This window comes from Schistocerca cancellata, chromosome 2, assembly GCF_023864275.1.
Source record: "Schistocerca cancellata isolate TAMUIC-IGC-003103 chromosome 2, iqSchCanc2.1, whole genome shotgun sequence".
Classification (NCBI taxonomy): Eukaryota; Metazoa; Arthropoda; class Insecta; order Orthoptera; family Acrididae; genus Schistocerca; species Schistocerca cancellata.
The window spans coordinates 482,356,234-482,368,141 of NC_064627.1; the positions used below are offsets into that span (position 1 = coordinate 482,356,234).

General features: G+C 35.5%; 1 protein-coding gene across 1 annotated transcript in view; it reads left to right on the forward strand.

Moving 5' to 3' along the window:
* The window catches only part of LOC126162008 (esterase FE4-like), a 34,690-nt gene extending 28,917 nt beyond the window's left edge, over positions 1-5,773 (forward strand). Inside the window, exons 8-11 of the mRNA XM_049918230.1 lie at positions 52-233; positions 3,816-3,948; positions 4,101-4,221; positions 5,491-5,773. Coding sequence (XP_049774187.1) covers positions 52-233; positions 3,816-3,948; positions 4,101-4,221; positions 5,491-5,644 — 590 coding nt within the window. The 3' untranslated portion in view covers positions 5,645-5,773. The remainder of the gene's footprint in view (positions 1-51; positions 234-3,815; positions 3,949-4,100; positions 4,222-5,490) is intronic.
* Positions 5,774-11,908: the final 6,135 nt, after the last annotated feature.

Genomic DNA, 11,908 nt, shown 5'->3' on the forward strand with positions numbered 1-11,908 from the left:
GTCATATTCAGAGTAATGATATCTGCTAACTAACTAAATTTTTACTTCCAGCTGATGGGCTGTTTGCAACTGAAGAAGGAGCAAAGAATTTGAATGACAACTTTGATCTCTATGTTGCTGATGAACTTCGCTTCTCAAGTGAAGAACAACAGCTGAAAGTAGCAGAAGAGGTCCGGCAGTTTTACTATGGAGACAACGAGATCACTCCAGCAATGAATGACTCAACTGCAACTGTAAGAGCCAATCTTTAAAATTTGGGTTTAAGAAGATGAAAATTTCCTTTCATTACTATTCTGAGAAGGAGGTACTGAACAGGTTCTAGGAAGATTAGGAATTGCATTGTACAATTCACAGCTGTTTTGCTATTTTTATTGAAGACAAATGATTTTGGTCCAACATCAAACCGTCTTCAAATCTCCTGCACCATTTGTTTCTGGTTTTCTCCTGCACATGGTTGCTTTTGTTGCACCACACTCAAAGATGGTCTAATGTTGTACCAAAATTGGTTGTTTTCAATAAAAATATTAGTACAACTGTTTGTTTTTGAATTCAGTATTTAATATTTTAACTGAAGTATTATCTCCTATCACATATTTATGGATGGTGTGTATGTACAGACAAATCTAGCCAACAGAATTGTACTTCTTTCTGCAAGTGTCATGAAAACAGTAATTCTTTATTTTTAGGATGATCTGATAGTGAAAATGTTAATTAAAATGAACGGACAACTCTCATTTTGAAGTTACGATACCTTTACAATATAGCCTGTATAAACTTCCTCAAAGGAAGGTCACTGAATGCACAACTGCTTTGCAAGATGTTTCGAGTTTTCTGCTAGTAATTTCATAATTAGTGTTCACCAGTAATTGGCTAGCAATGATTCACTCCACTTTCCCTGGTATCTCATTTCCATGTCTGAAATTTGCTGATAGAAGCACTCTCAATGCTGATTGGTTACAGTACCACAGCTGTCAGGGAAGAAGTCCCAGTGATAATCTAGGAAATCTAACTTTAAGAACATGTTGCACCCCTATCTATTACAATAATGCAGAAGATTTGCAACAATATTCTTACAGCTTTCTCCCCTCTTATTTCCTAGAAAGTTTGTTGCACTTTAACAAGGGCATCCCAAGCAAACTTTTCATCACCTGTAAGGTTGGTGCTTAAATGCTCATTGTCATACAGTTTGTGTATTTGAGAACCTATAAGAGTCCCCTCTTTTAATTTTGCCTTGCTAAGACATGGAAATTTCTCAAGCAAACAGAAAAATATTTACCTAGTTTTGACCATTGTCTTAATAAAGTTTTTCATTAGGCTGACTATTATACGAAGAGCAGAAAAAAAATTTGTCCTTGGATACAACAAGCACTTTGTGCATAACATTATGAGATTTAGGTTCAAGTGACTGACATCAGTCTTTCTTTTTATAATGAAGTGCTTTTGTGCAGCTGTCCCAGAGGCACAGGAAGCAATAGAATATGGTGTAGCCTGGTTGTAGCCTAAGTAATATATGCCTGTGACTTTCAGATCCCTAGAAATCTGCCATTTAAACTTGTTATAGTTCATTCACAAAAACAGTTGTTTCATGTTATTATATTTCTTTCATGTATGGTGCATATCCAATCAGAATTGATGATAATATGTTGTCATTATGCTGTAGCACACACTTGAGAGTTACTTTGGAGGAGTCAATGAAAAACCCCCACTGATCACTTTTATAGTCAATGCTCATAGCTGCCATTAGTCCCTGTACATCAGTACAAAATACCAAGTTCTTTTCAATTTTGAAAATCGAGGGAATGGCATATGTCAGTTACATAACAAAGTCTCATTTACTATCTTATCAAGATAAGTCCGCTGTTGAAGTTCTTGAGACCAATAGTTAAGCTTTACCTTTCGGCAATCTAGGTCCCTCACCGGACCATCATATTCATACAGTGGTATTTTCTTAATCTCTGTTCACTCACTGTTACACACGAAATCAGGATCTTTTGAAGAACAGGGTTTTGAAGGTGATGGTGCAGCACTAGTTTCACTACTGCCCTTGTCACTATCTTAATCACATGGGACAGGAACAGTGAGTCCCTCTGTGTGAGGCACTGATCACTTGGCTCATGGTATTTTAGGATATGTCAAGGAAGACTTTCTGCTTGGAAATACCATGTGTTAATGGAGTTGTAATACAAAAGTAAGAATTATTCACATGTTTTGATGGTCCTCACAGATCATGCGTACAGCAAAGCCCATGGCACATATTTTATGATTCAGCCATTAATGAAAACTTGAGACTGAAGATATGCAAAATACATTAGGAGCCTAGGGCTTGTCCTGGATCCTGTTTTCACAGCCAAAGCACAGTCGAAATGCCTTCCTAATCCATGGCATTATCGGCATTCAATGTAGCCTGTCTGCAAATGTAGCAAAAATTGTCAGCATTGTTTATGCATTTGTGAGGCATACTGAGTCACAATAATTACAATGAGCACTCACACTAATTACACTTTAGCAACATGTTCTCCCAGCACAGAAACAGAACACAGCTTGTAACAGACTGAAACTATGCTCAAATGAAACATGCTCCACTCCTCCCTCTCCCCTGCCCCTTGTTGCTACTAGACTGGGCTGAAAATGGTGACAAAACACACACAGCTATTGTTTCCTGAACTTCATATCTACCATTAGTGGATTTGAAGATCATTTGGGAAGGATTGACAACAAATGATAACAACATATAATTAAATGCACCCCATTTAAGTTGAAAATCAGAGCTAATTCATGTTTTTCACTATTGTTATCATCATGTAGTCAATATAGATAACAAACATTTATTTCATCACAGTTATGTTTTCACTGTTGGCTAGAGTATAACTGAAGCTGCAGTTGGGTGTGAGAGAAAAGTAGATCATTTCACAGATGAATCTTCCTCTGATGAAATATACCATGGCATTAGTGGAATAGTATGTGGTGGGAGGGTGCATTGACAAGGACAGGAAGGAAAGTTTTGGAAGCATCTGTAGAACTAGGCTACTTCATCATTTGATGAGATTCAAAGTATCACTTAGGAATGGATGGCAATGATTTTGAGTGCAGGGTGGCAATGATTTTGATTTCTGGCAAAGATATCAGATATTTTTTTCAGTCTGTCATATAGTTGGGTAATGAGAGGGATGTTTTTTTTCTGATTGATTATTAGAGTGGCTAACCTGTATAAAAAAGGTCTGGAACAAGACAACTGTTTGTAGACATATCCTACATGATAATATCCATTCTGAGTGTAATCATATTCTAACAAAACAGTAGTGTAACCAAAGCTTTGTCTTACTTTGTGTTCTTGTATATATATTATTTTGAGAGTTCTTGTTTTGTATACAATTAAACACAATACTATGAACAGTCAAGAAGACAAATGAATAGTTAATACCTTATTTTTAATACCAGAATATGTCTGTTATATTTCTGAGATCATATATACGAGACATCAAATCAAATTTATTCTGTCAAAATCCATTACAGACCACAATATCCATGAGTGAACTAATACATAACACATCCATAAAAAACATTTGAAAGTTTATCAGTGAATTACAGAAAAGAACATGTTTTCAGGATGAACTTTTATTAAGTGTATTTCTTCCTACAGTCACAATGTTGGCCTATTAGGTTAATCTCTAATAGTAGCTTACAACAAATTATATCAATGCATATTGTAACTTCTAAAATGACACTGTCTTGGTGACTACAATTATTGACTCATTATTATGCAGTTCATGTTCTCTTCTACACATAATGGTACATAATGTTTAAATTTTTTACAGATGATATCAGATCTCCTTATTGTGGAAGGAATAGACACCACTGTACGGAACATGAGTAGGGATTCTTCAGAACCTGTTTACTATTATCAGTTTTCATTCAATGGACCACTCAATACATTCCCTGATTTCCCAGGTAATTGTTTTACATTCATATAAATACTGAGCAACTATCAATTCATTCTTTTTCAATTTTCAAAGCTTGATAAAAGTCATTTAGTAGTAGTAAATTATCTGTATCTCCACTTCCATAAAACATACACTAATTATGTCATCTAACTTTCACAGGAGCTAGCCATGGAGATGACAGGAGATACATGTGGTATTATGAATCTCTTGAAACATGTTCACCGGGCTATCTAACTGCAGTGCAGCTGCTACAGATGTGGACAAATTTTATCAAATACAGGTAAAGAAATTCATTATATTCCATCAATTCCTTCACATGTTCTGAAGATCCAATTTGATTGATAACCTTCATTTTTGTCGTATAGGTGTCTAACAGATTAGCATCAGCTGCAAAGAATTGTTAGGGGCCTACTAGTTATTATTAATTAGGTAACTTTTTTCAGAGGGATCACCATTGTCACCATCAGTCAGTAGCAATATCCTTATTGTGAAGATACTTGCCCTACAAGTCTCTTCCATTTGTATCTGTTGAGTGCAATGTTTGTCATTTAATGTTGATATTCATCATAGCCATATTCTCCCACATATTCTTTCATTATGTAATTATGAATCTTCCTCTTCCTTTCATTCTGTCTATTGCCCTGCTGAAGGCTATTCCAGGAAATCTGTTCCCCATCATTCTTGCTACATTGCCAGGCTGGTTCAGGCTTCTCTTCTTTAGCATTATTATGATGTTATAGTGTTTGTACAGGTCTTATAATTCGTTTTCTGTTATCCTCCATTCTGTGTTACTTTCATCACATAGATGTCCAAAACTTATACTTAGCATTTTTCCTTCAAATATTAACAGTTCCTCTTCATCTTTATTTCCAAATATTAACATTTCTCATCAGTAGCACAATACTGCTATAACATACAATTAATGTAGGTGAATATTTAAGTTAGTACTAAGTGTGTTTCTCTTTAAGATATTGATAAAATTTAAGTGTTTTTATGCGCATTGTTTGATGAGAATCTGTGATATTATTGTTACTTATAAGACATTCTAAGTAATTGAGGCACTCTACTGTTTCGAAAATGAATTCATCTACAACGAACCGTGCATCACTTCAGATTTTCTTACTTATAACTATATATTCTGTCTTTTTTTCTGGTAACAAATAGCCCTGTTTTCTCAGCAATTTTGTAATAGTTTTGAATAATTTTGATTACTTCTGTTTTGGAAATACTCATTAATGCAACAACATCTGCATAGCCAAGTCCAGTAATGACCCTTGCAGCTCAATCCCTTGTTTATTAGTTTTAATAAATCTCCTATGAATTTTCTCTAAGATGAGATTGAATAAAATAAGTGAAGTGGGTGTCCCATCGTCTCAGTCCAATGTACACTTTTTTAAGGGGATACAGGATTTCTAAAAAGTTCCACGTCAGTGTTACAATATTTAACCTTCTACATACTTTTCATTTTGTTTTAGGCATTCTGCATTAATATATTAAGAAGCCATCAGATTTTGTAGAGTGTCTATAATTCTGAATTATCTCCTTTCAGTGATCCTTCTCCCTACACTGGTGGAAAAGTTACTGTAGACTGGAATGCATATAAGCCAGACAACCCTAATTATCTAGAAGTTGGCTGCACAATTCAACCTGGTACAGCACCTAACAAGGATCGCATGGATTTCTGGCACAGTGTTATGCCATAGATTAGGCACAGTAAAGCATGGAAGTTATTTATATCTGTTCAACATTTTGTTACAAGAACTATTAATGAAAATCAACTATGTAAGGGCAATGGAAATTAAATAAAGAAATGATGCACATAAATATTGGATTTATTATTCCTTGGCTATTTCCATCATCTGAAATCTATGAATATTTTATTTACTTTGTGGTGTAAGTGGGTAATTAAGTAGACAATTAGTTTTGATATTGACTTTCAAACATAACTGGAAATATTTTTGTGTTGAAATGAAATCAGTATTTTTGAGGTGTCCTCAAGAAGTCTTTACTTCCATTATCCAGTTTACTCATTACCAGTTTCTTACATTTGTGTATTATGACTAGGTTCTAAGATACAATAATGGCCACCACTTTTTACTCGTAGTGGTTTTGTAGCCCATTGCACATGATTTGAGTCTTGTAGTCAATAAAACATTATCACTATCTAAGAATGATATCATTATAGTTCCACTGTAATTCCTTTAACATCAATGCCAGTTAGTAGTATGATGAACAGAATCATCAACCAGATGCTTAAGGATCATATCATCCTTTGAAGTAACAACCAAAAGCAAAGAAATATTGGTTGCTGGTGATTTCAATGTAGATTTCCTTAAATACTCTCCCAATAAGAACTTATTTGAGTTAGTAACACTATCATTCAACTTAATTCCCACTTTAAAGTTCCCCACTAGGGTAGCCATTTGCTCACAAACAGCCATTGATAATATCTTTATAGAAAAGTCCAATGAACAAAATTATATTACAGAACCAATAGTCAATGGCCTCTCAGATCATGATATGCAGTTCCTTCTGTTAAATGTTAACACTGAACAGGATATAAAATCTGTTAAATCTGAGCTCAAGAGGGTAATGAATGAGCCAAAAATTGATTAGGACACTCCTCAGAGACATTCACCGGACTGATGTTTACAGTGCTCAGGGCATGAATGAAAAACATAACACTTTTGCTAATAAAGTGTTTACCTTATTTGAACACTGTTTTCCCCAAAAATGTACCAAGGTTAGAGCTAAGTCTGCAAAGAAGCCACGGATTACTCAAGGAATAGGGGTAACTTGTAAAACAAAAAGAAAATTGTATCTGTCAATCCGAAACAGTTCCGATGTTGATACTATAGTACCTTACAAGAAATACTGCAAAATATTAAAGACTGTAATATGGACATCAAAGCAAATATATTACAAGGAAAAGATTTTCATATCAGATAACAAAATAAAGACAATATGGGATATAGCAAAGGAGGAGACTGGTAGAACCAGACATGAAGAGGGACAAATAGCATTAAGTGTAAATGATACATTGGTGACAGATGTGTGTAGTGTTGCAGAACTTTTTAACAAACATTTCATAACTATTACTGAAAAGATGGAGTTGTCAGGTTCTGTAGATGCTGCTATGGAATACCTCAGACCAGACATTTCAAGTAACTTCCATAATATGAATTTGACCCTCAGTACCCCAGAAGAAATAATGTCCATCATAAAATCTTTAAAATCAAAAATATCTAGTGGGTATGATGAAATATTAACAAAGCTAATTAAAGAATGTGATTCTGAGTTAAGTAACATATTAAGCTATCTGTGTAACAGTTGTTTATCAGTGGAATATTTCCTGAATGATTAAATATGCTGAAGATAAGCCACTGTTTAAGAAGGGAGATAAAGAAATAGCATCAAATTTCCATCCAATTTCACTTTTGCCTGCATTCTCAAAAATTTTATAAAGAGTTATGTACAATCGGCTTTATAACCATCTTATCTCTAATAACATACAGACACAGTTCGGATTTCTAAAGGGTTCTGATATTGAGAAGGCTATCTACACTTACGGTGAAATGTGCTTAATTCATTAGATTTAAAGTTGCAGGCAACTTGTATATTTTGTGATCTGTCAAAGGCATTTGACTGTATAAATCACAATAACTTTTAAGTAAATTAGAATATTATAGTGTAACAGGAAATGCTACAAAATGGTTCAAATCTTATATGTCTTGCAGGAAACAAAGGGTGTTATTAGGAAAGAGACATGTATCAAGCTATAAGGCATCATCCAACTGGGAACTAATTACATGTGGGGTCCCACAAGGTTCCATTTTAGGGCCCTTACTTTTTCTTGTGTATATCAATGACCTTTCTTCAGTAACATTACCAGATGCCAAGTTCATTTTGTTTGCTGATGATACAAACATTGCAATAGTAAATCAAGTGTAGTCTTAGAATGATCAGCTAATGACATACTCAGTCCTTATACACGTGACTGATTGTAACCCTTCCTGCTTCTCCTTTGAGCGACAAATATATAAAACATTTGGAGGAATGGTTCCTAATCATCAGTGATCTTAAAACACATTCATTAACAGATCCTTCATTGTCTAGTCTCAGTGACAACATGTCACATTTGTCATAGTCTTAATAACTTCTCCAAACTTACAACTCTCCTGGTTCAGTCTCCACTAGCTTTGTCCCACATCTATACTTGTACCTGCTCGTATACTCCTCCCATCCCCCCTTCCCTTCATTAATCTATCTTCAGAGTACTATCTTCACAATCTCGTTCTTTCTTTGTTCTGTCTCTTACATGAACCCACTCCTCCATTTCACTGCATGGCATAACCAAGGTGATGACACATTCCTAGTCCATTTTGTTGCTTTTGCTCTCCCCAGGTGTCTCCTCCAAACATTCCTCCAGCCTCTTCACCACTGTTCCTCTTCCTCAGTCCAGTTTACACAATTCAAGTCAGACTGTAGTGCCAGATCAATGCTGAGAGTCAGGATCATAGAGCTGTGTCTGTATATGAGGATGTTATGAGAATCTGCTAAATTCAATTATGAACATTGTTCAAAAGCTCAACAACCATTTAAAAATACTATGCTTTTCATTATTGAACTGGTGGAGGTGGTCTGGGCATATCAGCAGTGTAGAGGATATAAAGAAGGGGAGAGAGCACAGAGCCATGGAGCACTCCAGCACTGGGATGAAAGGTACAGTAATTGTTATTGTTAATAATGACAAAATATGAACAATGAAACAGGAAAGACACAATAGGTAGGATATAGTTATTTGGAAGCGTGTGTGTCTGGAATTTGAAAAGGAGACAAGAATGCCATATACAGTTGTAAGTTTTCTCTACACTGAGGGAGACAAAAATAGTGGGTTTACAGGATCTGAGCTGCAGGAACAGACACAAGGATGAAGTGCAGGAAAAAGAAATGGTTCAAATGGCTCTGAGCACTATGGGACTTAACAACTGTGGTCATCAGTCCCCTAGAACTTAGAACTACTTAAACCTAACTAACCTAAGGACATCACACACATCCATGCCCGAGGCAGGATTCGAACCTGCAACCGTAGCAGTCGCGCGGTTCCGGACTGAGTGCCTAGAAACGCGAGACCACCGCGGCCGGCCGAAGTGCAAGAGCTGCTCATCAGGGGAGAAATTGGATCAGAGGACACATGGGTAAATGGGAAGGATATGATGTTGGTTCATTTACTGATGTATCTGTCAGATTCAAAGACCATACTGAACACACCATCAACTAATTGCTTATGATTCTATAACACTGTAGATGTGAGACAACTGCTTGGGATCGTAATTTCATGTGCATCTAGAAAAGGTTATATTTACATTTCAGTCATGGAGCATTACATTATACCTCTTTATGAGGCTGTTATAAACATTTACTGTAAGCATATGTAAGGCATTCAGCCAAATAATAATCTCATTTCTGTTTCTTGGTAACGCCTCTGGTAAGCCAAAAGCCATGCAGCTCACAAAGTGGTGCCCCTTTTTAATGATCTCTGCTGTTGTTTTGACGAATGCTAAAGTGAACAACTCTGAGAAAACAAGGCCAGCCAACAGTTTCGCTAGGTCTCCATTACATTATGACAAATGGCCCACAGACAGAGAGTATATTGGTAATACGGCAATGATGTTTTACTGTGAATGGATTGCTGCCAGGTTGTGAGTTGGTGAAAGTGTTGTTATTTCTATACATCTCTTTCACCACCATCTAGTATTTTCTTTCCATCACACCAGTGAATTACTGCTGTATATCAAGATGTACTGGCAACTACTGGACTGGGAAAAATATACCTGTGTTCAAATTTCTGATGGATACGTAACTGAGGAAGAAGTAGACTCATCCTGCTCGAGAGAAGAACTTCACTCCATCAGAACATTCTGTCAATAGCACTATCAAGCTCCATATATAAAATAATAGCAACATTAATTTCAGTGTACATGTGAAGTACACAACAGTAGATAATAAACCCTGAAGACTCCATTATCAACATGCAGTTTCATTGAAACTGTCATGCAAATGACTTTCACAGATCAGGTTTAGATTGTTTCAGTACATGATAACTGTACAATGTATAAGTTACATAAAAAAATATGTTATTATGTAAAGAGCTAGTTTAATTTAAAATCCCTACAATAATTACAAATGTATTTCTGTCATCCCAAAATATCTGATCGTAAACATTTTTTTTCATTTCTTGAGTAGTATTTTCTGCATTAGGAATAACAAAATATTTTTAAGGTAGTGAAAACTACTCACCTTGCTTTGCTATCAAAGATGCATGTTATACATTTACTGTTTGAAATCTACATAGTAAGATTATAAGTCAGTACTGTTACAATAATTTTATTTCAAAATATCTCTGGAATAATTTTCTTTTCATTTCCTTTCTGGGTTTGTCAAGATCACTTTATTCTGAGTTATTTGATTCTCCAAAGCACTGCAGTTAACTGGTGAATAACTGTAATTGTAACTGAAGCTGAAAATGTCCTGAAGTTATGTACAAATTTAATTAATGGCAGAGAGAGTGATTTACACATCTGAGTTATTCACTTCCTTCTTGAAATTTTTCCATTTAAAGAAGGTAAGAAGAAAGTTGTTTTATTCCTGAAATCTCAAACTGCATTGTCTCTTCAATCCAAGGCTCATAACAAATTTGACATAGAGCTTTTCATTCTTTATTTTATATTATTTACTATTATTTCTCCACATGCTTATAAGTTTTTGCAATCATCTTGTTTTGTGATTCTATATCATCCAGATTCATTATGGAAGCTTAGCCACAACATGAATGTGAAGCCAAGTAATCCAAATTTCTTAAGTGATTTGAAGGATGAAGTTTCATGTTTGGTAGATGAGATTCACATCAAGTCACATGTTGATTTTAAGACAGGAAATATTACTGGACTGACTTTACATGCTGCTGATATAGCAAACAGTGCACATGTATTCATGATTCAGAGTATTCTTTTCGTTTCAATCAGTTTTGCTTGTATTGCCTGTCAAGAAACTGAATGCAGAAAGTTTGTTTGATATGGGAAGGATGTAAGTAGTAGGTGCAGAAGCTGTTGGCTTTCAGGTTGTATCATTTGTTGCAGTTAATAATGCCATCAACAGAAAATGAATCACACATTTTACAAATCCACAAGAAGCCAATTTTGTGACCCTTTTCCCACAGATAGCATAAGACCTCTGGTTTTTCTCCATGCCATCTTTCACATTCTTAAGTAGATTAAAAAACAACTGCATACATCTAAAGAAACATAAGCAGACGTTTTGTTATGCAGATTTTGGTAATCCTGATATAGTTAGATATACATCTTTTGCTGCAGTTGGGGTAGTATATGGCACCAGGTTTGCTACACATTTCCCCAAGTGAAATACTCTGATTACCAGGCATGTTTTAGCATTTTTCCCTGACAAATTTTGAGATGTCAAGGGTAAAGAAAGACATAAGTTGACAAAAAATGTAAGGATTTCTGTATTTATCCCCAATGTGAGCAAATATCTTAAGTACTAACATCAACCTCTTTTGTAATGAACTGCTTTTAGATGGAGAAAGCAAGCCACATGTTGTGTGTGTTTCATTAAGACCACTGTTGCTATTTTATTTCAATAAAACGAAACATATTTCACAACAAAAATACAATTTCCTTGGAGTTGCAACACAGATTTAAAATACTTTCACTGATTTCTGAAATAATTGCAGAAAAAAGTAGGCCTCTTGAAAGAGCATGTAAACTAACACTATAGTTCCCAGAATGAGATTTTCACTCTGCAGCGGAGTGTGCGCTGATATGAAACTTCCTGGCAGATTAAAACTGTGTGCCCGACCGAGACTCGAACTCGGGACCTTTGCCTTTCGCGGGCAAGTGCTCTACCAACTGAGCTACCGAAGCACGACTCACGCCCGGTACTCACAGCTT